The 24,910-nt window shown below is 43.2% G+C and overlaps 1 protein-coding gene across 1 annotated transcript in view; it reads left to right on the top strand.

Annotated features, from left to right (window-relative positions):
• Window positions 1-24,910, top strand: part of CHP1 (calcineurin like EF-hand protein 1) — a 29,179-nt gene continuing 4,269 nt past the window's right edge. Inside the window, exons 1-4 of the mRNA XM_056546421.1 lie at window positions 1-209; window positions 8,380-8,452; window positions 21,424-21,504; window positions 23,734-23,861. Coding sequence (XP_056402396.1) covers window positions 143-209; window positions 8,380-8,452; window positions 21,424-21,504; window positions 23,734-23,861 — 349 coding nt within the window. The 5' untranslated portion in view covers window positions 1-142. The remainder of the gene's footprint in view (window positions 210-8,379; window positions 8,453-21,423; window positions 21,505-23,733; window positions 23,862-24,910) is intronic.

Below are 24,910 nucleotides of genomic sequence, written 5' to 3'. Positions count from 1 at the left end.
CTGCTCGCTTGTTTCCTCATTAACCTGGTGGGCGGGGGCTGATGACGCTCTGGTGGGCGGGGTTTGACGCTTTTGCCCATCTCGCCGGTATAAATAGCGGGGGGCACGGCTTTTGGTGTCAGTGAGATCGGAAGCGGTCAGGATGGGCTCCCGGGCATCTACACTGCTGAGGGACGAGGAGCTGGAGGAGATTAAGAAGGAGACTGGATGTGAGTTCCGGGAGAGCTGGGGGTTGTAGTACTACGGGCGGATTATCACTCCTATGGAGCCGTCACTGTTATGAATCCCTGGCGGAATGTGACGCACGTCTTGTGTGATGCGGTACCGCAGGGTGTTCTGCCCTGTGTGCACGTACTTAAAGGGACTGTGTGCCAACCTGTGGCTCCTCAAGTTCCGGCTTTTAGGGCAGGATGGGAGTTGTAGTCCTACAACAGTTAGATTGACAGGTTGTCAAGACATGAACTGGGTATGGTGCCCTCTGGATACCTGTGCCAGGTGATGCCCTGCCCACCCCTCCTCTCCCAATGTCAATGTGTCGCCATGCTGTCCTGCCTCTTATGGTAGCGGTCTCTATACTATGGACCTTCAGCTGTTGCAAAAACTACAACTCCCAGCATGCCCGGACAGCCGTTGGCTGTCCGGGCATGCTGGGAGTTGTAGTTTTTCAGCTACCAATCAGGGTGGACAGCATGACGCACGCTTCCACTAGTCGTCTGTTCACATGGGGGGGCACAGGACCTTGGTTCTCATGATCACGGGGGTCCCAGTCCTGACTGATGGGGTATGAGCTGTGATTTTGAGAGAATCCCCTTTATAAACTATAGTCATATTGGTGACTTCCCCCTCCCCCTATTATGCGTCCATATATGGTGTGCGGTTTGGGGGTCTGTAGGCCTCCAAAATTTCTTTCCCAAATAACAGTGAAAGTGTTGTCCGGGGGAGTTGACGTCTGGATCACTTACTTGTAATATTTGGGGTATAAGGAGACATCCAGAATACCTACCTATAGTATCTGGGGTGTACAGTGACATCCAAAGTGCTTACCTGTAATATTTAGGGTATAAGACGACATCTGAAGCACTTACCTGTAATATTTGGGGTATAAGATGACTTTCGGAGCACTTACCTGTTATCCTCAGGAGGCACATTCTAGTTATATATTTGGGGTGTATGTGACATCTAGAGCACTTACCTGTCATCACTGGGGCACTAACCTGTAATAGTCCTGGAGTGCATACTTTCCTGGGCACTAACCTGTAATAGTCCTGGTATACATACTATCCGGGGCACTAACCTGTAATGGTCCTGGTGTATATACTATCCGGGGCACTAACCTGTAATGGTCCTGGTGTATATACTATATGGGGCACTAACCTGTAATAGTCCTGGTGTATATACTATCCGGGGCACTAACCTGTAATAGTCCTGGGGTATATACTATCCGGGGCACTAACCTGTAATAGTCCTGGGGTACATACTATCCGGGGCACTAACCTGTAATAGTCCTGGGGTACATACTATCCGGGGCACTAACCTGTAATAGTCCTGGGGTACATACTATCCGGGGCACTAACCTGTAATAGTCCTGGGGTACATACTATCCGGGGCACTAACCTGTAATAGTCCTGGGGTACATACTATCCGGGGCACTAACCTGTATTCCCCCTGTGGTACATACTATCCGGGGCACTAACCTGTAATAGTCCTGGGGTACATACTATCCGGGGCACTAACCTGTAATAGTCCTGGGGTACATACTATACAGGGCACTAACCTGTATTCCCCCTGGGGTACATACTATCCGGGGCACTAACCTGTAATAGTCCTGGTGTGTACATACTATCCTGTATTCCCCCTGGTGTACATACTATACAGGGCACTAACCTGTATTCCCCCTGTGGTACATACTATCCGGGGCACTAACCTGTATTCCCCCTGTGGTACATACTATCCGGGGCACTAACCTGTAATAATCCTGGTGTACATACTAAACTGTACTGGGCACTAACCTGTAATAGTCCTGGGGTACATACTATCCGGGGCACTAACCTGTAATAGTCCTGGGGTACATACTATACAGGGCACTAACCTGTATTCCCCCTGGGGTACATACTATCCGGGGCACTAACCTGTAATAGTCCTGGTGTGTACATACTATCCTGTATTCCCCCTGGTGTACATACTATACAGGGCACTAACCTGTATTCCCCCTGTGGTACATACTATCATGGACACTATCCTGTATTCCCCCTGGTGTACATACTATACTGGGCACTAACCTGTATTCCCCCTGTGGTACATACTATCATGGACACTAACCTGTATTCCCCCTGTGGTACATACTATCATGGACACTAACCTGTAATAGTCCTGGTGTGTACATACTATCCTGTATTCCCCCTGTGGTACATACGATCATGGACACTAACCCGTAATCCTCTGAGTATAAAGTGACATTTGGAGCACTTACCTGTAATCCTCAGGATGCCATCTCTAGGGCAGGTGCTTGTAGTGTCAGTGTTTGGCGACACATTAGCTGCTGTTTGTTAAAGGATTAGTCTTCCAGGGCGATCCTTGGGGAGCATTATACTGCGCTTATGCCAGTCTGCCGGGTAATTCTATCATGTGTGGGTATAAGGTGGGTATCTCCGTGACTTATTTATTCAAACTTTGCCACCACTTTCCTGCTCTACCAGTCCTTGGGTAGACCTGTCCATAAACCGTGGAGTTCAGTGTATCCCAAGCAGTGTGCCTCCAGCTGTTGCAAAACTACAACTCCCAGCATGCCCAGACAGCCTTCGGCTGTCTGGGCATGCTGGGAGTTGTAGTTTTGCAACAGCTGGAGGCTCACTGCTTGGGATACATTGATGTAGGTGTTGTGGTATGTTCTTGTGGCGTCATTTAATGCCAATTTATTTCAGTGGGATTCCCCAGTCCCATTCAGACTTTCGGCGGTATAAATTTCGTAAAAAAAATATCAAGTCTTACAGTCTGCGGAATCCCGTTGAAGTCAATAGGACTTAAAGGGGTATTCCAGGAATTTTTTTTAATATATATCAACTGGCTCCAGAAAGTTAAACAGATTTGTAAATTACTTCTATTAAAAAATCTTAATCCTTTCAGTACTTATGAGCTTCTGAAGTTAAGGTTGTTCTTTTCTGTCTAAGAGCTCTCTGATGACACGTGTCTCGGGAAACGCCCAGTTTAGAAGCAAATCCCCATAGCAAACCTCTTCTAAACTGGGCAGTTCCCGAGACAAGTGTCATCAGAGAGCACTTAGACAGAAAAGAACAACCTAAACTTCAGAAGCTCATAAGTACTGAAAGGATTAAGATTTTTTAATAGAAGTCATTTACAAATCTGTTTAACTTTCTGGAGCCAGTTATATAAAAAAAAAAAAAGGGTTTTCCCTGATAACCCCTTTTAAATTCGTCAGTTCTGTGTTTCTGAGGAATTGCGTGAACATAGCCTCCAGCCCTAACCCTACGGAATTTCTCTACCTGAAATTCATCTGCCTGTGGGTTAAATGCAAATGCGTATTTTTATTAAATTTTTTTATTTTCACCCTACAGAATTTTCTGGGTGCAATTTCCGTCTGAAAATTCCGTCAGAACATTGAACTCGCTCAACATTCTGATGAAATCAGCGCTGCAGACACTGCTGTCTCTCGCGACAATATCAGTCGGCGCTGACCGCACCCGGAATCTCCCTCTCGAATTTCTTCCCGTCTGCGGAACCGGGCCTAAGTCTGCCGCCAAATCAGTTTGTGGAACACCACTTTTTTTTTTTTTTTTTTTTTTTTAAAGGTGTACTCCTCTGGCCAGTGTTTCGGAACATTTTAGTTCCGAAACGCTGTGCGTGCGCTGCAGGAGTCGGCCACACCCCCTCGTGATGTCAGACCATGCCCCCTCAATACAAGTTTATGACCCCCCCCCCCCCATCTAAATGTTCTAAACACTGGCCAGTGGAGTACCCCTTTAAGGTTCCCAACCAGCAATGAGATCTACAGGTCCCTTATTGCTGTGATTGGACGCAATTTGTAACTTTTTATTTACATTTTTTTTATTTTTTTTGAGTGCCTAAAAATAACACCCACCTGCCCCTTTTCGGATACAGTTATAAAGTGTTAACATAATTGTCAAAAACCCATAGTAAACGCGTCTGGAAGTCGTATCTGATGTGATTTTTATTTAACGCGCAATTGTTCAGAAATTCTTGGCCTGTTCCATTGGACGGTGGATTCTATGAACTGTAGGGATGTCGGAAGATTTTATGAAAACCTATTCAGGGGGTGGAGTCCACAAGTTGCCCATAGCAACCAATCAAATGTCTGCTTTCATATTTAGTTATCAGAGGCCATTTTGTAAATGAAAGCAGCCGTCTGGTTGCTATGGGCAACTGGTGAACCATATTCTCTGCATCTGTTTTGATAAATCCTCCGTGTTAAGGCTGGGTTCACACCACGTTTTTTCAAATACGGTAACCGTATACAGTTTTCCGCAAAAAAAAGTATACTACCGTATGCATAGAGAATGCATTGTAAACCGTATTCCAAATGTTGTGTACGGTTGCAATCGTTTTGACTCGGATACGGTTTTGCGTTTTTTTTTTTTTCAACCGTAGGCAAAAACGCTGTCGACCACGTTTTTGCCTCCGGTTGGAAAACCGTATACGGTTCTTTTAACATTGTTGTCTATGAGAACCGTACACAGAATTTCAGAATACGGTTGCACACGGTTTTTCTAATCCGTTTTTGGAGTTGACACATGCGCAGATTGGAATTTCAATAGAACAATAGTAACTTTATTAAATTGCTGGAAAACTAATTCCAACAAAATGGCAAAAACGGATAGAACTATACGGGGAAAAACCGTATACGTTTTAATTTGGAGTCATACGGTTGCATACGATTTTTGCCATACGTTTTTTTGTTTTTTTGCGGAAAACCGTATACGGTAACCGTATTTGAAAAACGTGGTGTGAACCCAGCCTTACCGAAGGATCCACTTTTAGGCCTCGTTCACACGTGCGGAGGTCTAGGAGACATTTCGGGTCAGGAAAGCCCATGGAGGACTTGGGTCCTTGATAGATACACAAAGGGGGAGATTTATCAAAACCTGTGCAGAGGAAAAGTTGCCCATAGCAACCAATCAGATCGCTGCTTTCATTTTTAACAAGGCCTCTGCAAAATGAAAGTAGCGATCGGATTGGTTGCTATGGGCAACTGGGCAACTTTTTCCTCTTGACAAGTTTTGATAAATCTCCCCCAAAATCTGTATCACATTCCTGGTACTTTACCACAGCTCGGATACACTGCATATTTTCGGGATGGGAAAGACATGACTGAAGGAATCAGACTGAACAGTGTGTCTCCAGCTGTTGAGAAACTACAACTCCCAGCATGCCCGGACAGCCGTTGGCTGTCCGGGCATGCTGGGGGTTGTAGTTTCGCAACAGCTGGAGTTGCCCTGGTTGAAAAAAAAAAAAAACACCGCCCCAACCGGTTAAAACTTTCTAAAGTGACAGCCCAATTTACCTCACTGGCTGTTAAGTAATAAATAAACATGATTTGATGCAGATTTAGGGCTCATTCACATGACCGCGCGGTCTGTGGCGCATATTCATTAACACTGTCAAGCGGGACGCCAACTTGCGTGTGCCATTGCCTTTTAATGGGCAGAATGTAGTCACCTAGTGACTAAACAACCATAAATAAGCATGTACTTAAAAATATATTAAATAAATATGCACCTATATGTTGGCACCCTACCGATGTATACACACCATGAACAGCACAATGTGAACCCAGTCCCAGAGAGATGCTTATTTATATGTACAGATTTTATTTCATATTTATATATTTAAAATATTTTTGTATTAAAATTTAAAAAAATATATTTATAAAAAAATACTTATGTAAAAATATCTTTGTATATGTAGGTTATATATTTATATAGAATATATTATATATTTTATTTATTATAATATATATCTATAAACTTATAGTTTTTACCGGTACTTGTATAGTTAATAGTTTTAATATATTACTGTATATTAGAACTATAAATAATTTTATAGTTTTTTCCGGTACTTAAAGGGTACCTCTCATCAAATAAACTTTTGATATATTTTAGATTAATGAATGTTGAATATCTTTCCAATAGCATGTTAATGAAAAATATGGTTCTTTCTATTGTATTTTTCCCGATCAGTCCTGTCAGCAAGCATTTCTGACTCATGCTGAAGTCCTAAACACTCAGAGCTGCCAGCCTGCTTTGTTCACAGCCAAACAGGCTGTGAACAAAGCAGGCTGGCAGCTGTGAGTGTTCTCCTTTGTGAACAAAGCCGACTGGCAGCTCATAGTGTTTAGGACTCCAGCATGAGTCTGAAATGCTTGCTGCCAGGACTGGTAGGGAGACCCCTAGTGGTCATTTCTTCAAAGTGGAAAATTAAATAGAAAGAACCATATTTTTTAATAACATGCAATTGTGAAGTTTATTCTGCATACATTAATCTATAATATATCAAAAGTTTTTTTGATGAGAGGTACCCTTTAAAAATATAAATCTTTATGGAGTTCAATAGAGATAAAAATTTGCTTTATTGAGATGGATAGAGATATTTTAAAAATTGATTTGTGTATGTTTGTACATATAAAAAAAATTCCACTTTTTTAAAAACTTTTTTTTTTCCACACTCACCTACCGCCGATCCCCCTACTGTCAGCACTGCCTTATACTTCCTTTTCTCCACACCATAGTCTTGGCCTGTGTGTTTTCCCTCTATCAGAGCAGTAAACGTCTGGCCGGTGATATTATTGATGAGGTGGAATTGTGTAAGATCGCGGCTTTGATTTGGTGCCAGGGAGATTAGCCGCTTACGCTCCTGGTGTCCGCCGGAGCCTGAGAGACATTTCTGCTGTGTAATTGACTGAACAATCTGCTGAGGATGGTAAAGTGCGCCAATGGCGTCTACACGTATGGGGGACCTTTCTGCCTTTTATGAAATGCATAAATGGGCACTGTCAGATACAAAAACTTTTTATGTTGTACATCTTGGCAAAAACATTAACCTTTCTAATATACATAATTCATTTTTTCTTTTTATAGAAATCGTGGCCTTGTCCAGCACAGGCATGGACAAAGTCCTGTAAATGAGGGTGCGCTAGCTCTCCGGTCTGCTGGCGCTCCTCTGGCCCCTTTCTCCGGTCTGCTGGCGCTCCTCTGGCCCCTTTCTCCGGTCTGCTGGCGCTCCTCTGGCCCCTTTCTCCGGTCTGCTGGCGCTCCTCTGGCCCCTTTCTCCGCGCTCCTCTGGCCCCTTTCTCCGCGCTCCTCTGGCCCCTTTCTCCGCGCTCCTCTGGCCCCTTTCTCCGCGCTCCTCTGGCCCCTTTCTCCGCGCTCCTCTGGCCCCTTTCTCCGCGCTCCTCTGGCCCCTTTCTCCGCGCTCCTCTGGCCCCTTTCTCCGCGCTCCTCTGGCCCCTTTCTCCGCGCTCCTCTGGCCCCTTTCTCCGCGCTCCTCTGGCCCCTTTCTCCGCGCTCCTCTGGCCCCTTTCTCCGCGCTCCTCTGGCCCCTTTCTCCGCGCTCCTCTGCGGAGTACTAACCCACCATCACTTACTGGCCCATGCCCATGTTTCATCTTGGAAAAAGCCATAATTTCTATAAAAAGGAAATTTTCTTCTGAAGTATATTAGAAAGGTTAAAGGATAACTCTGGGATGTACACCTTATCCCCTATCCTAAGCATAGGGGATAAGTGTTTAGATTGCAAGGAGTCTGACCGTGGGGGGGGGGGGAAGCACGATCTCCCACATGGAGCCCCGGCCACCGCATGAAACGAGCGTTTTCGACCATGGCACAAAGCTCTATGGGAGAGCCAGAGCGCTGCTTTTGGCAATCTCCAGCTCTGCCATAGAACTGTATGGAGGGGGCGCATTGGCCACAGCTTCATGCTGCGGTCAAAAACTCTTGTATCTTCCTTAGTGTAAATTGCTTCTATTAAGAAATCTTAATCCTTCCAGTACTTATTAGCAGCTGTATGCTACAGAGGAAAGTCATTTCTTTTTTGTCTTGTCCACGTGCTCTCTGCTGACACCACTGTCAGTGTCAGGAACTGTTCAGAGCAGCACAGGTTTGCTAAGGGGATTTTCCCCATGCTCTGGACCCTTCCTGATACAGGCATCAGGTATCAGCAGAGAGCACTGTAGACAAGACAAAAACAAAATTTCCTCTGTTAGCATACAGCTGCCAAGAAGTGCTGGAAGGACAAATATATTTTTTAATAGAAGTAATTTACAAATCTGTTTAACTTTCTGGCACCAGTTGATTGTATTAAAAAAGAGTTTTTTGATAATTATTTTTTATTTTTTTGCTTTTCCTCTAGTTTCGCACAGCCAGATCACACGTCTGTACAGCCGCTTCACCAGCCTGGACAAGGGAGAGAATGGAACATTAAGGCAAGTCATTGTGGTTTATAGTCCATGAAACCAGAATAAGTTTGGATCTAAGAGTTTATGAAACTTTTTACACGTAAAAGCAGATTAGATATTAACCCTTTTTCTGCTGAGGGTTTTTTTTGTACTACCAGTAGTCCGGGACACTCTGCAACACTTTTGACATATATGAATATTACCTAAATTGTTAATAAAATCCATAATTAAGACACATGGCACTTAGTCAAAATGCTACTCTGTAGTTCATACATTCAGGCACCGTCATGCAACTACGTATGTGGCTGACCCAAGCAGACAAGTGTGTGAACAATACCTCCCTTAAAATTAATTAAAAAATAAATAAATAAAAATAAAAATGATTGTAACCAAAAATCCATTTTTTTTTCATCAAAAATGTATTCTATCCAGTCTCCGAAACTTTTGTGTTTCTGGGACTGGAGATGCGATGTAATGACACCACCCCCAATCAGAAGGTAGGAATCAGTATTTCAGCTGTAAGGATGGAGGGAAGTCTCCTTACCTGCTTCCCTGTTGTCCGATTGGCACTCCTATGCTGCAGCCAGCCATTGCAGGCTGTAGCAATAAAACACCAATAACAATGATCAATGCTCTTCTATGGAAAAGCATTGTTCAGTGGTTCAGTGTCTGCATTCTAAAGATTAGAGTCTCCTAAAAATTGTGAATAAAGTGTTTAATTTAAATTTTTTTAAAAAAATATGAATCTCCTCCCTATATAGATATAAATAAACAAACGTGGTATCGAGACGTGCGTAAATATCCAAACTACTCAAAATGTCATGTTAAATCGCATGGTCATTGGCGTAAATGTGTATAAAAAAAAAAGTAAAAAATTGCATATTTTTGGTCGCTTCATATACCAGAATTTTATTTAATATTTTTTTATAAAAAGCTGTCAAAAAGTCATCAAAACAAAAATTTTAACAAAACTAAAGACCATGGTGCAGAACATGTGCCCTCATACATCCTCGTATACTGGGGGTCAGAAGAGGACAATTTCTTTGATACTAATTATCATACAAAAGCTTTGATTTGATTTTTTTAAAGTAGTAAAATGTAACACAACCTATAAATTGAGTATCGTTGTATGTGTATGGACCTACAGAATAAAGATAAGGTGTTATTACCTTTTGTGTCCCTCGCTGTATCCAATCGGCTGCATGTCCCGCACTTAAAGGGGTACTCCCTTGCTCAGCATTTGGAACAAACTGTTCCGAACTCTGGAGTTGGAAGCTCGTGATGTCATAGCCATGCCCCCTCATGAGGTCACACCCTGCCCCCTCAATGCAAGTCTATGGGAGGGGGTGTGACAGGCGGGGCTATGACGTCACGAGCGCCCGGCTCCAGCGTTCGGAACAGTTTGTTCCAAACGCTGAGCAGCGGAGTACCCCTTTAATACCCTCCCCTCGGTTATGCCAGTCATTGCTTTATACATTGTAAAATGAGAACAAGTTGTGTGAAAGTACAGGGACTGCAGAAATCCTACGTATGCCCCCGACTCCCAATATAAAATGACAAGGTGTGCAAAATTGTCATGTACCGCAAGTATCTAAGTCAGCTGAAACAGAGGCCAAGCGGTCATTTACTAATGTGTTAAAATTATAGAACTCAAACCACAAATGGCAGCTATTCTACCAACATATAATTTTATTTATTTTTGGTTGGGGGGGGGGGGGGACGCAGCATATGTTATGCAAAAAATGCAAGTTAAAAACTACCTGTGGTAAACCTCAAAAAATGACCTTGCATTATCATTAAAGGGGTACTCCCATGGAAAACTTTGTTTTAAATCAACTGGTGCCAGAAAGTTTAAACAGATTTTCAAATCATTTCTATTAAAAAATCTTAATCCTTCCAGTACTCTTTTGGGGCTGTATACTAAAGAGAAATCCAAAAGAGAAATGCATTTCCACTGATGTCCTGACCACAGTGCTCTCTGCTGACCTCTGCTGTCCATTTTAGGAACTGTCCAGAGCAGCATATGTTTGCTATGGGGACTTTCTCCTGCACTGGACAGTTCCTGAAATCGTCAGCAGAGAGCACTGTGGTCATGACATTAGAGGAAATGCATTTTTTTTTTTGTTTTTTTTGGGATTTCTCTGTAGTATACAGCCCCTAAAAAGTATTGGAAGGACTGAGATTTATTAATAGAAGTGATTTACAAATCTGTTTAACTTTCTGGCACCAGTTGATTTTAACAGTTTTCCAAGGGAGTACCCCTTTAAAGGAGATCTGCAGCCATAGACACTTATCCCTTATAAGGAGGCCGTGGCTCTCCCGTGCAGGAGGTGTATACAGCAGCATGACCCCGTGTCCGACGCTCCCCCTCCATGTATCTCTATTGGACAGCTGTATGGAGGGGGGGGGGGGCGGTAAATAGGGCCGATACTGGTATAAGTTATCGGCTAACTAGAGATGGGCGAACTTACAGTAAATTTGATTCGTCACAAACTTACTGTAAGTTCGAATTTACTGTAAGTTCGCTCATCTCTAGCCCTAACCTTCACAGCTTATCGGCCCTAAAAAAAACGATATCGGTCGATCCCTAATATATATTTATAATATTGTATGTGTACATATAATATATATAAATATACATAGTTTTTCACCTGGACCAAATACCGTGGTAGGCTATGAGGGGGGAGGGGGGGGAGGGGAAACATTGGAGTGAGGAATCCCATAGAAGTCTATGGGCTTTAATTTGAGGTGGAAATTCTGCCGTGTGAATAGACCCTAAGGGTACGTTCCCACGCGGCGTATTTTGCTGTGTATTTGGTGCTGCGTATTTTCCTACCCATTGACTTCAACAGAGAAAATAAAATACGCAGCAGAAAATGTGCCGTGTGGGAATGTACCCTAATAGTAACAATCAGAAGAATTCGGCAGACAGATTTGCTTTTCTATATTTGCAGCTTTCGTTCATCCTGTCTGTTGCCTAAAAGAATCTTCCAGTAAAGATGGCGGCCGCGACCTTCACCAGAAGTGACTAATGCGGAAGCCTTCAGCAGGTGCCCTATAAACACTGGTTATAGGACTGATCAGCCGGTGTTATATAGAGGTGTACGCTCTGTGCACAAGTCAAGGCTACACGTGGAATTCTATTTTAGGCCGGTTTTATTCCTTTTTTGTTGTAAATAGATTACGATTTTCTTTAGGCTGTTTTATCAGTAGAGCCCGACGTCCTCAACAGAACTGATCTCAACCTGTTACCAAACTTCAACCCCTGGTGGCCAAAGGGTCAGAACCCCCCCCCCCCCCCCACCGCTCGGTCATCATAATCATCAAGGGGCGAATGCTACCTCATCCTCATTGTTTACATGTGCCCCATTTCGGCACCAACTTTTAGTGACGTAGATTCAAGGAACAGCAGTGTTACCCTGTTCACTTGCATGGAGGGGATCTGCGGTTCCTTCCATAGACACCGGTGAGTGCAAGAACCGAGCATATAGATGATTGGGGGTGCGGGGAGTCGGACACCCTATGGATGGTCCCTGTCTAGAAGTTAGTGCGTCAGTGTGTATATGTATATATTTTCCTTTTTATTAGGGTCCATTCACACATGTATGATTTAGTATATTAAAATTATATATATTTTTATTATAAATTGAATCAATATAATTTTATCATTTATATATTAAATATAGTTTGTGTGTGTATATATAATTATATGAAATTAATATATATATATATATATATATATATATATATATATATATATATATATATATATATATATATATATATATATATATATATATTCGAATATAAGCCGACCCGAAAATAAGCAGAGTCCCCTAATTTCACCCCAAAAACCCTGGAAAAGTTATTGACTCGACTATAAGCCTAGGGTGGGAAATACATCATCCTCCCCCCCCCCCCCCCATGTCATCATCCAGACCCCCGTCATTAACACCCCTTCATCATCACCGCCTGTCAATCCCTTCTCGGTGGTCTTCAACCTGCGGACCTCCAGATGTTTCAAAGCTACAACTCCCAGCATGCCCAGACAGCCGATGGCTGTCCGGGCATGCTGGGAGTTGTAGTTTTGCAACATCTGGAGGTCCGCAGGTTGAAGACCACTGAGAAGGGATTGACAGGTGGAGATGGACGGCTGGGACCATCCCCTCACAGCTAAAGCCAAAAAACGTTTCTTTTGTTCACTCGAGTATAAGCCGAGGGGGGCGTTTTCAGCACGAAAAATCGTGCTGAAAAACTAGGCTTATACTAGAGTATATACGGTAATCATCAATGTAATTATAATATACTGAATCATACATGTGTGAATGGACCTTTTTTTTTTTTTTTTCCTTCTACTTTTAAACTAGGTGCGAAGAATAATGCATTATTGACAATGTATACGCGGCCATGTTCCTCAACCTTTTTTATTAGGGTAAATTTACACCTGGCAGATTTTTCTGTAGAAACTTCGATCATTTGTCTCATTTTCTACCATCCAGAAGTAAAGGGGTCTGTGAAGCCCAGTGTTTTTTTTTTTTTTTTTTTTTTTTTTCCCAACCAGGGTACCTCCAGCTGTTGCAAACCTACAACTCCCAGCATGCCCGGACAGCCAACGGCTGTCCGGGCATGCTGGGAGTTGTAGTTTTGCAACAGCTGGAGGCACCCTGGTTAGGAATCATTAGTGTTTTTGGCTGGAACACAACAGATACTTTGATCTTAATGCTAAACGCATGGGTGGAGACGGAGCAGATGACTGGCATCTTGAGGTTGGCCAAGATGAGGGTACGTGGGTGGTAGCAAAACAGTTGTTGCCTGTATCCTGACCCGAAGCTACAGAACTGCAATGGGTGAGTGCCACAGATGATTCTGTTCCTCAACAATTACTACTGGCATCTGAGGTCACATCAGGTAAAGCTTATCTGGCCTTAGGGGGAATTGCAATAAGGTAAGCAGTTTGCTTGCCCATTAAAGGGGTACTCCGGTGCATATTTTCCGGGTGGGAAAGACATGACTGAAGGCATCTGAACACTCAGAACCCCAACCAGGGTGTCTCCAGCTGTTGAAAAACTATAAATCCCAGCATGCCCGGACAGCCCTTGGCTGTCCGGGCATGCTGGGAGTTGTAGTTTTGCAACAGCTGGAGTTGCCCTGATTGGGAAAACATCCCCCAACCAGTTAAAACTTTCTAAAGTGACCGTGTCCATTTACCTTTTTTATCTACTCTTTTGCCGCGGCTGTTTAGTGACAAATCGACATGATGTGATGCATATTTAGGGCTCATTCACATGACTGCGGTCTGTAGCACATATTCATTAAAGGGGTACTCCGGTGGAAAAACATTTTTTATTTTAAATCAACTGGTGCTAGAAAGTGAAACAGATTTGTAAATTACTTCTATTAAAAAAAAATCTTAATCCTTCCAGTACTTATTAGCTGCTGAATACTACAGAGGGAATTTTTTTTTTTTTCGGTTTGGACCACAGAGCTCTCTGATGACATCATGACCACAGTGCTCTCTGCTGACATCATGACCACAGTGCTATTCTGCTGACACCTCTGTCCATTTTAGGAACTGTCCAGAGAGCTCTGTGTTCAAAAAAGAAAAGGATTTCCTCTGTTATGTACAGCAGCTAATAAGTACTGGAAGAATTAATTTTTTTTTTTTTTAATACAAGTAATTTACAAATCTGTCTCGCTTTCTGGCACCCGTTGACTAAATAAAATAAAAAAATCCACCCGAGTACCCCTTTTTTTTTAAAGGGGTTATCCAGGAATAGCAAAACAGAGCAGATTTCTTCCAAAACTAAAAAAAACAAAAACAATGCCACACCTGTCCCCAGGTTGTGTGTGGTATTACAACTTGACTCCATTCTCTCAATAGAACTAAGCTACCGTACCACAACCAACCTGAGGACGGGGGTGGTGATATTCTTGGAAGAAATCGGCTCTGTTTTGCTATTCCTGGATAACTCCATCAACCCCCCCCCCCCCCCTCTTTATCTGCCTCTTGGAGGACTCTTGTAGTGGGGCCCAATGGAAGGCTAGGGGTTAAACAGGTTATTTTTTGGGAACCTTTCTGTTTTGCCCTCCAGCAGCCGTTCCGTCAAGGTGGTGACCCGTAATGGTGGTTGTTAGGACCTAATTACATGTGGGGCTGTAATGGCCGGCCATCAGGAAGCCCCGGTTATGTATTGTTATCGTCTGCTCCTACAGCCGCTCTGTCAAGCTTTAACTCCATAAAAAGTGGAGGCACTTAGTCTTAACCACTTAATACGGTGGTTTTATTGCTGTTTTAGTGGAGGTTCTTGAACTTTGGTGACCTTTTTTATGGATGTGTTTGTGTTTTTATTAACCTTTTTGGCCTTAAAGGGATTGTGCAGGATTGGGGAGAAAATAAATAAAATAAAAAATTGGCTGCTTCGAGTAAACGATGCCTTCGGCTGTCCACGTGGTATCGGAGATGATCTGTAACTCTTAGGCGGCCATGTTTTTCTGATCTTGTATTAACCCTTTATACTACTAATATATTCTCCGACTTAGGAGGTGACTTGACTATAAGAAGATGTCAGCAGTCTTTATGGGCTGTAGAAACCTGACAAGGACGTCTCCAATGAGGGGAGGTGGCCATAGGGTTTTTCTTTTTTGAGGCCGAACTTGGTAACATCTTGTTAAGTTGGCAATAAAGTTTGTGCGTTACTGGAAAATCACGCGACAAGAATCTGGGAGTCCTGGTCTAAGGGGCCTGATCACAGCAGATCACTTATCAACCATTGTCTCACCATAAGATCCATAGGAACAAAGGTCCAGTGCAGAATGTGCAGTATTCAAAAACTTTATTGGTAAAACAAAAGTCATGCAATGCTTTTCATATATAAAAAGGGAGGGGGTGGGTTTGATTCACCATTGTCTTATGTATTGTATAGGTCAGGTCAACAAGACCACACCCCCCCCCCCCCCCAGTGATCACCTGTGACACAAGCTGGTAGTAAGGTTTTCATGCAGTGCCTCCACAGGTGAAAGGAAGAATTACACTGCCCATTTTGCTCCTCCGGTTACCTGCGTAATACAGAGCAGGTCCTCCACAGAGAAGAGATGGTCTTTATTACTGGCAAAATGGATCATAAACATACAGATCCCCTTATGGGCGCCTATAGAATTTCCTAATGGATATATGAAAATGGGTTATCCAAACTGGAAAGTACATTTTAAGTGTAGGGGGTCACATGTGCCGTATTTGCTGCGTTGACTTCAATGGGAAGGAAAATACGCAGCAGCAAAATCCATCGTGTGTTACCCTACCCTAAAGGAAACCTGTCGTGCTTAAAGGGGTACTCCATCCCTAGACATCTTATCCCCTATCCCGCTGCTGGGGACCCCCGTACATCAGCAGCCTGGAGTTGTGTTCTCCGTGGCTGATTTAGGGGGCGATACAGGAGACTGGGTATGGTGATGTCACAGACCCTGCCCCATCGTGACGTCACGCCCCTCCCCTTCAATCCAAGCCTATGGGAGGGGGAGTGACGGCTGCCACGCCCCCCCCCCATAGACTTGCATTAAGGGGGCATGGCCAACCCCCACAGCACTCACACAGCGTTCGGAACATAATGTCCCAAATGCTGGCCAGTGGAGAACCCCTTTTTTAATATGACTGTAGAGCAGTGGTCTGCAAAATGAAACAATACAGCTGTTGTAGCATCTGAAGGGCCACAGTTTGGAGACTACTGTTGAAAAAGCAAAAGAAGAGCAGATGCCTCCCAAATACCAAATAAAACTATTAATCGGGATCATTTTTATTAATTTTAGCTTATTTTTGTCTTGAGAGTCAGGTGAGTGGTCCTTCTAAATGACTGATTATGGAGATCAAATGTTTGTATACAACGCATTTCGGTTCTGTACAATGAGTCTTCATCGGGGAGCCAAAACGTGTTTTTTTATATAATATTTAACCACCCAAGATGCAGAAGTCTCTGTAAGGAATCCACTTATAATGATCATTGTTTGGGCTCTCATCATGTGGAAATAGTCTCAGCTTGGTCCAAGCTCTCACTGGCAAGGATAGGATGACACCCGCTTAGGACCTCCCACTGGACTCCTAAGGCCAGAATGAGCAGAGATTTGGGTCAGTAGTTTACATGTTATCCTGAATTATTATTTTTTTTACACAACTAATATATCAATCTTCTTGGCTTCTCGTGCTCTATAACAAGATGCCGACAGATCCTACCCCATGTTTTTTTTTTTTTTCATTCAATAGTTTTTTATTGAATTTTTATCCGACTTCATAAAAGGACCAATAAAGGTGTCTGTAAATACTGAAGTTCTTGCTTCTATTCCTTTTTTTTTTTTTTTTTTTTTTTTTTATTCCAGTATAACGGTAGTCTCCCAACCAGGGTGCCTCCAGCTGTTGCCAAACTACAACTCCCAGCATGCCCGGACAGCCAAAGGCTGTCCGGGCATGCTGGGAGTTGTAGTTTGGCAACAGCTGGAGGCACCCTGGTTGGGAGACACTGCAGTATAACCTAACCTGCAGTTGTTGGACTACAAATCTCAGCTTGGGTACACGCAGTACTAGAGCTGGGGGATCTGGCGACTAAGGTTTCTTTTAATGTCTCAAAGGTTGCGTGCTTCTCTTCTCCTGCTTATCTCTCTGGTCTTTTTATAAGACCATTTGTCTTTCATAAACGTGACGTGAGGGAGGACTTTGCACCTCGGCCTGTACTTAAAGTAAATGTTACATAACTGCATTGTGCAGGACAATATACACATTACAACCACCCGAACCAGGTCGAAATATTTGTTTTAAGAAACCGTGTCTTATCCTATTATGACCTTTCTGTGCAAAAGATGGGGGGGGGGGGGGGGGGAGAATGTACTCTGGACAAGTAGGGAGACACCTAGTGGCAGCTTTTTTTTTTTTTTAACACAAACTTTGTTTAAAAAGGAAAAAAAAAAAAAAAAGTACATTAGAAATATAATTTTAAGGAGTGCAATAGCGAAAACTAGTTTTAATGAGTGTACCCATTTAATGACGTACTACATGGAATGGTCACACTTTTGGAGCCCCCATCTAGAGGTTTGGACCCTCTTTGACCCTCAGATCTGGTAAGGACCGTGCTAGTTGCCATTGGCCCATTTGGATAGGATCGCTTCTTGCTGCACAAGATTGAAGTCCTGGCATTGCTCTGAACAATCTGTTCTTCCTCGAGGTCTTTAGGAATAAGATCTGCGGACTGTGAAGACCGGGGAAGCAAGGACTGTTATATTCCTCAGACCAATCCATGACTATACAACCCTTTGTGGATGGTGTATGGTCCTGCGGACAGTGTCCGTCTGCCATAGGGAAAATTGCAGCCATAAAGGGCTTTGGCGACCACAATGCTTAGATAAGCATGCCTATACTCAAAACTAATATAAATAAAGAAAAAATATGTGTGTGTGTATATATATATATATATATATATATATATATATATATATATATATATATTCTCCAAAGCAAAACATTATTGCAATACACACAACCTACAGATTTCTACCATTACTTATAGTAATTTTATCAGGTTCCAAGGTCCGTTGCCTGTGATGGACATCCCGCCTATGACCATGTTGGGAACCCCCCCACCCCCCGCACTAACTCGATATGTTTCATGGATGGACTCTCTTCATACATTTTTATGGTTTTATCCAGGGCCAGCTTTGTCTATAGGCAGCCGCCTAGAACGCCCTCTTGATGGGAGGAGGGGGGGGGCGGGGGGCGGGCGGCGGGCTGTGCCGCTCTGCCTGCCACAAGAAAGTTTGACATCCAGCATCCAAACCACTCGGTCAGCCAGCAGCAGAGAAGAGAAGGTTTGTTACAGTGTGTCACCCCAGTAGTAAGGTTGGGTGGAGTCGAGGCGTCAAAATTAGCTTAAACCTAGGGTGACAAAAATCCTTGCACCAGCCCTGGTTCTATCCACGAAACGTACATCTAGGTAGACTAGATGTCTAATAAATTCCTATAGATCATCCAAAGATGATCTTGGATGATCTATAGGAATTTATTGGATATTTTCACCCTCCATATACCGGTCTCTCTCTCCTCCTTTTTGACTAGATGTCTCTCACGTACGTCTAGGTAGACTAGATGTCTCTCACGTACGTCTAGGTAGACTGGATGTCTGTCACAGGTACTTGACCTTGGAACCTGATGGGTTCCAAGGTCTATGGCCCTCTCTAGTTATTCTCTCACACTTTGATCGGGGCCCATGGTTTTATATTTTGGTGGCGTTGTTGAGTAGTGGTAGCTATCCGTATCTTAGATAGTAAATGCTTAGATAAGCCCGAATTTCCGTGCACAGGTATCTGAGGTGATATAATGGTGTAACGTCGTTTTGGCACTGCCTGGCTGCTCCACCAGCCTGAACCTGTTCACACCTGACAGGAAAGAGTCATCGATTCATCCTACATGGTGCCACAGAGATCTGGATCCAGCAGACCAGGCCATGTCTCATCTGCTCAGTCACTCTTCGTCATTGGAGATTTACACAAACTGATCCACAACTTGTTCTGATCTTCTTCTGCTCTGGGGTCCTATGGCTAATGTCCATACTGGGAAGATACACTGGCCCTCATGATTGGATCTAGTAAAACAGGGCTCGACAAATCCCGGGTGCCATGTCAGCATGGTAAATATATCTAGAATAAAAGAGAGGCAGAGCTTCCCATAGGGCTCGACAAATCCCGGGTGCCATGTCAGCATGGTAAATATATCTAGAATAAAGGAGAGGCAGAGCTTCCCATAGGGCGGTATCGTTACAGGTATTGGGAGCAGGGTCGCTAAATAAAATGCACTCAAAGGAACACTGCTCACCTGGTGTTGTGAGAGAGCCACAACAACTATATGCGCATGGGTCACTCAAGACCAAGGTACTGGAGGTGCTGCTTCCCCGGCGTCGTTATGGAGGAACTCTGACCGATGGATATCAGGATGGATGAACAAGGAAAAAAAAAAACGGTACTGGTAGCGCAAACCACTGCAGGAGCTGTTTCAGCTAGGTATACTTCTTTATTAAGCCGTGCAACAACCCGTTTCGAGGCCACAATGCCTCTTCATCAGGAAAAATGGCTAAGCCATTTTTCCTGATGAAGAGGCATTGTGGCCTCGAAACGCGTTGTTGCACGGCTTCATAAAGAAGTATACCTACCTGAAACAGCTCCTGCAGTGGTTTGTGCTACCAGTACCGTTTTTTTTCCTTGTTCATCCATCCTGATGTCAGCATGGTGACTGAGCATTTCCTCCTGGCACCAAGGTTTTGCCAACCAAAGCAGCAACAACTGATGTATCCCCTTGATTTCAGCGCGTGTCATGGGAGTGACTGTGCTCGGTGCTGCCCCGATCAGTGGCTGGCAGTAGTTTCTCTCAGGCATTTGTGACACCTCCTGGTCACCCGGTGAATACACGAGGCTGCAGCTCGGGCGGAAAGGAGCTGGAGTGGTAATGGAGGGTGAGATTTGCGGAAGGAGGGAAGCGGTCACTAGGGGGCAAAATAGTCGGGAGGCGGCCAGAGGAGAGTGCACTGCTGGTGCTAACCATGTGGGTGTTGTTGAGGGGGGGGGGGGGGGGTGAAAAGGGACTGTACATCTGGCCAGAAGTTGTGCCCTGCAGCCTACCACATGTGTCCTCTGCCCAGGTCTTCTGCAACTTTTGTGACTGATGTTACCCTTCCTCTTGCTGCACCTCCTGTCGCTGCTTTCACCCAATAAAGCGCGTGTGTGGGGAGGGGAGGGTTTACCAATAAAAATTCAAATCTCTTATTTTTTTTATTTAAAAAAAAATAGAAAAGAAGGGAATTTTGTCCAAATTATAAAATTACTGTATAATTAACCCTGACCGCATATAATACTTCAGATTTTTGATAAAATCCTCAAAAAAAAGTGTAAAGGTGATCAAAAAGTAAATCCTCCACAAAAGTGGTACTGATGAAAACTACAGCTCACCGCACAAAAACAGAAAAATTGCGTTGAAGAAAAATCATGGCTCCAAAAAAAAAAAAAAAAAATAATAATAATAATAATAAAGCATTATATTAGGAAAATAAAAATTACATTTGTAGGGCACATTGGGATATTTGTGTCCCAAAAAGTTAAATTGTCCTGGTGTGGAGACCCAAAAGATTCTTGACTGTTGAAAGTATAATAGAGATAAAGGGGTACTCCCAGTGGAATTTTTTTTTTTTTCTTAATAAATCAACTGGCGCCAGAAAGTTAGATTTGTAAATTTCTTCTATTAAAACGTAATCCTTCCAGTACTTATTAGCGGCTTTATACTACAGAGGAAATGAGTGTTTGTTTGTTTCTCGTCATGACCACAGTGCTCTCTGCTGTCCATTTTAGGAACTGTCCAGAGCAGGAGAAAATCCCCATAGCAAACATATGCTGCTCTGCACAGTTCCTAAAATGGTCAGCAGAGAGCACTGTGGTCATGACAGAAGTGAAATCCAAAAAGAAAAGTGTTTCCTATGTAGTATTCAGCAGCTAATAAGTACTGGAAGGATTAAGATTTTTTTAATAGAAGTCATTTACAAATCTGTTTTAACTTTCTGGCACCAGTTTATTTAAAAAATAAACAAAAAAATGTATTTCCACCGGAGTACCCCTTTTTTAATTGTAAAGCTGAGAAGAGCTGTTCGTGTAGGTTACATCCACATTTGAGAAGTTCGCTAAGTTTTGGATATATTGGCGTCAGTGCGGTCTGAACCTATATACCGCACACTGGTGTAGTCTATAGGTGGCTATGCTCCGTTGATTTGAGTGGCTGCCCGCACTTTCTAGTCCTGCTATATTACAGTATACACTTGGAAATGGACCAAATATAGGGAACTTATCGAGTGTGCATAGCTTTGGATGGGTGGCGCCGCTATCTGCCGCCGCAGCATAGGCTCTGCGTGATTTCTGTTTATGGGTAACTTTGCATTGACTATTTGGTCATTATATTAACTCTTTTTTTCTCTTTTCTACAGCCGGGAAGACTTCCAGAGAATTCCAGAACTCGCAATTAACCCTTTAGGAGACCGGATTATCAATGCATTTTTCAATGAAGGGTAAGGACTACAGCATAGACACTATTTTGTTGTTGTATTACGGTGTACTCTAAATCTAGCAGGCTCCTATGTCCCTGGAGTACACCGCATTCATAAAGGGTCCTGGAGATCTTTGCTGAAATACAATACAGAAAATCTTGTTCTTGCTTATATCTATATCCTAGACCAGTGTTTCCCAACCAGGGTGCCTCCAGCTGTTGCATAACTACAACTCCCAGCATGCCCGAACTCCATGCTTGGAGTTGTAGTTTGGCAACAGCTGGAGGCACCTCTGATTGGGAAACACTGACCTATACTATAATTTAACATGCTGGGAGGTCACTGTTCTTTTAATGCAGAGTTTCCCAACCAGGGTGCCTCCAGCTGTTGCAAAAATACAACTCCCAGCATGCCCGGACAGCCTTTGGCTGTCCGGGCATGCTGGGAGTTGTAGTTTTGCAACAGCTGGAGGCACCCTAGTAGGGGAAATCCTGTCCTATACACATGGGATATCTGTTGGCCATATGGCTCATTCCGCTAACTGCTGTCTATCCCAGTCCCTTCAGACTTGTGAACGTTTTGGCTTGTCTTATTGACATAGAGAAGGGATAAGCCACTGCCAGATTCCCGTGGTGGCAGTATATAAGGCTGAGGTTCAAACAGCCGAATTCCACCAGAAAATTCCCCTGGGAAATTCCGCAGACATTGAACATGTGTTTTTTTTATTTTATTTTGTGGAATGCCATTTAACTCAATGGGGCTTGGAATTTTGGCCGAAATTTTGGGTTTTATGAGCAAAAATTCTGCAGCAAGCTTTGCAGAACGGAGCGGAATAGCAGAATTTCCATTGTGTGAACATAGCCTGACCTGAGAACAGAAGGATCTGTCACTCGAAATTTAACACATCCAACCCTTCTTTCCTCCAACAGATGATCAGACTTGTTTGGGTTTAACCACCCGATCTTTTAGTGTTAAAGGGGTACTCCGGTGGAAAACTCTTATTTATTTATTTTTATTTTTTTTAATGAACTGATGCCGGAAAGTTACAGATTTGTGAATGACTTCTTTTTAAAAAAAAATCCTAATCCTTCCAGTACTTATTAGCAGCTGTATGCTACAGAGGAAATTATTTGCTTTTTTAATTTCTTTTTTGTCTTGTCCACAGTGCTCTCTGCTGACACCTCTGTCCATGTCAGGAACTGTCCAGAGCAGGAGAAAATCCCCATAGGAACAGTCCAGAGCAGCATAGGCTTGCTATGGGGATTTTCTCCTGCTCTGGACAGTGCCTGACATGGACAGAGGTGTCAGCAGAGAGCACTGTGGACAAGACAAAAGAGAAATTAAAAAAAGCAAATAATTTCCTCTGTAGCATACAGCTGCTAATAAGTACTGGAAGGGTAAATATTTTTAAATAGAAGTCATTTACAAATCTGTTTAACTTTCTGGCACCAGGTGATATATATAAAAAAATAAATTAAAAAAAAAACGTTTTCCACCGGAGTACCCCTTTAAATTATCCCCACCGGGGGGGGGGGGGGTGAGACGACCTGAAACTACAGTGTATGTTGCGATCGAGAAAAGACAATGCATGCCTTGTCACCTTATCAGTCACGTGACCTCACGGTGTACTCCACAGAACTGAAAGAAAAGAACTACACTGCTGCTTGTCGTGCAGAAATTCCTCATTAAAGGGGAACTCCGATACATAACATCTTATCTCCTATCCACAGGATAGGGGATAAGAGTTTGATGTCTGGGGGTTCTGACCTCTGTGTCTGATCAAGGGGGAATCTGACTGCTGGGACCCCCTTTTTGGTCTCCTTATGGGGCCCCAGCTGCTTAAAGGAGTACGGCCATGCCGAAATACTTGTCCTCTACCCCAAGGAAAGAAGTGTCTGATCTCCTCGAGCGGAGCGGGTCAACCACTGCCTGAAGCGATGGCCGACATGTATATGGTAGAGCCACAAATCCAGTGTTCGGGTATCTCCCAGCAGTCATAATTTATATTATAAAATGTGTTTTGAATAATAATAAAATAAAAATAATAATAAAAAAAATGTATAAAAATAATGACTAGTAGCTGTTGTTGTTGCTGTTGTTATTACTTAAAAATACATTTAATTAAATACACACACATTTTTAAATGTATTATAATAAAATGTGTGTATTAGAATTTATATTTTAGTTGTTGTGGTTGTGTGTTTTTTTTTATTTTATTTTTTTTTATTTTCTTTCCTTTTTACACCTTAGGGAGGACCAAGTAAATTTCCGTGGCTTCATGAGGACGCTCGCTCACTTCAGACCTACTGAAGACAATGAAAAATCGAAGGATCTCTCCAGCGCAGAGCCCCTGAACAGCAGAAGCAACAAACTCTTGTGTAAGATTCATCCTACTTTATAACAAGTGTAATCATACAAAATGTCTATCTGCTAATTTTTCAAAAAATTTGACTGTGCTCCAAACCATGGTGCCTCCAGCGTTTGCAAAACTACAGCTCCCAGCATGCCCGAGTAGTACACTGTCCTTTTATAAGGCTTTGCCAACGTCAGCGTCACAGGTTCTGTCGTAAATCCCTGAAAAAATAGAACGGCTATCAAGACCCCTAAATCTACCGAAAACCATTGGTCTCCATTAAAGTCAATGCGGTCCACTGGGTGCGATGGGTTTATGGTTCCACCATTGTTTGGTCTTATAATGGTGGGTAACCCATGGCTAATAATGGAGGGTAACCTTGGGGTCCATGGTTTCCCAAACCGGCAGATCTTTTCCCTTCTTCTACCCTCTTGTGGTTTGTCATAGTCCATGTGAAAAGAGAGGGGGTCCCTTGGTTTGATCTGGGGTTTGCATTCATTTTGGGGTCCAGACATCCACTGTACATGTATGGCAGGTGTGTGCACTCTGTTAGTGACCATTTCTAGTTGTTTAACCCCCTAGATACCATGTTTAAAAGACTGCAGCATTGAGGTGGTTAGAAGTCATGTGACGGGCTCTGATTGCTCCCCCTCTTCCAGCCACTGGGGGAAGCAAAACACCCACCGGACGCTTATTGACTTCAATGGGATCCACTTGGTTGTCGACGACTTTAACGGTCTTGATAGTGCAGAGTACTGGTTTGTGTTTAGTGTGTTTGTGTTTAGTGTGTGTGTGTTTGTGTTTAGTGTGTGTGTGTGTGTGTGTGTGTGTGTGTGTTTGGTGTGTTTAGTGTGTGTGTGTGTGTTTGGTGTGTTTAGTGTGTGTGTGTTTGGTGTGTGTTTGGTGTGTGTTTGGTGTGTGTTTGGTGTGTGTTTGGTGTGTGTTTGGTGTGTGTTTGGTGTGTGTTTGGTGTGTGTTTGGTGTGTGTTTGGTGTGTGTTTGGTGTGTGTTTGGTGTGTGTTTGGTGTGTGTTTGGTGTGTGTTTGGTGTGTGTGTGTGTTTGGTGTTTGGTGT

This window comes from Hyla sarda, chromosome 11, assembly GCF_029499605.1.
Source record: "Hyla sarda isolate aHylSar1 chromosome 11, aHylSar1.hap1, whole genome shotgun sequence".
Lineage (NCBI taxonomy): Eukaryota > Metazoa > Chordata > Amphibia > Anura > Hylidae > Hyla > Hyla sarda.
Note: the sequence above shows the minus strand (reverse complement) of the source record. Positions and strands in the feature narration are given on the sequence as shown.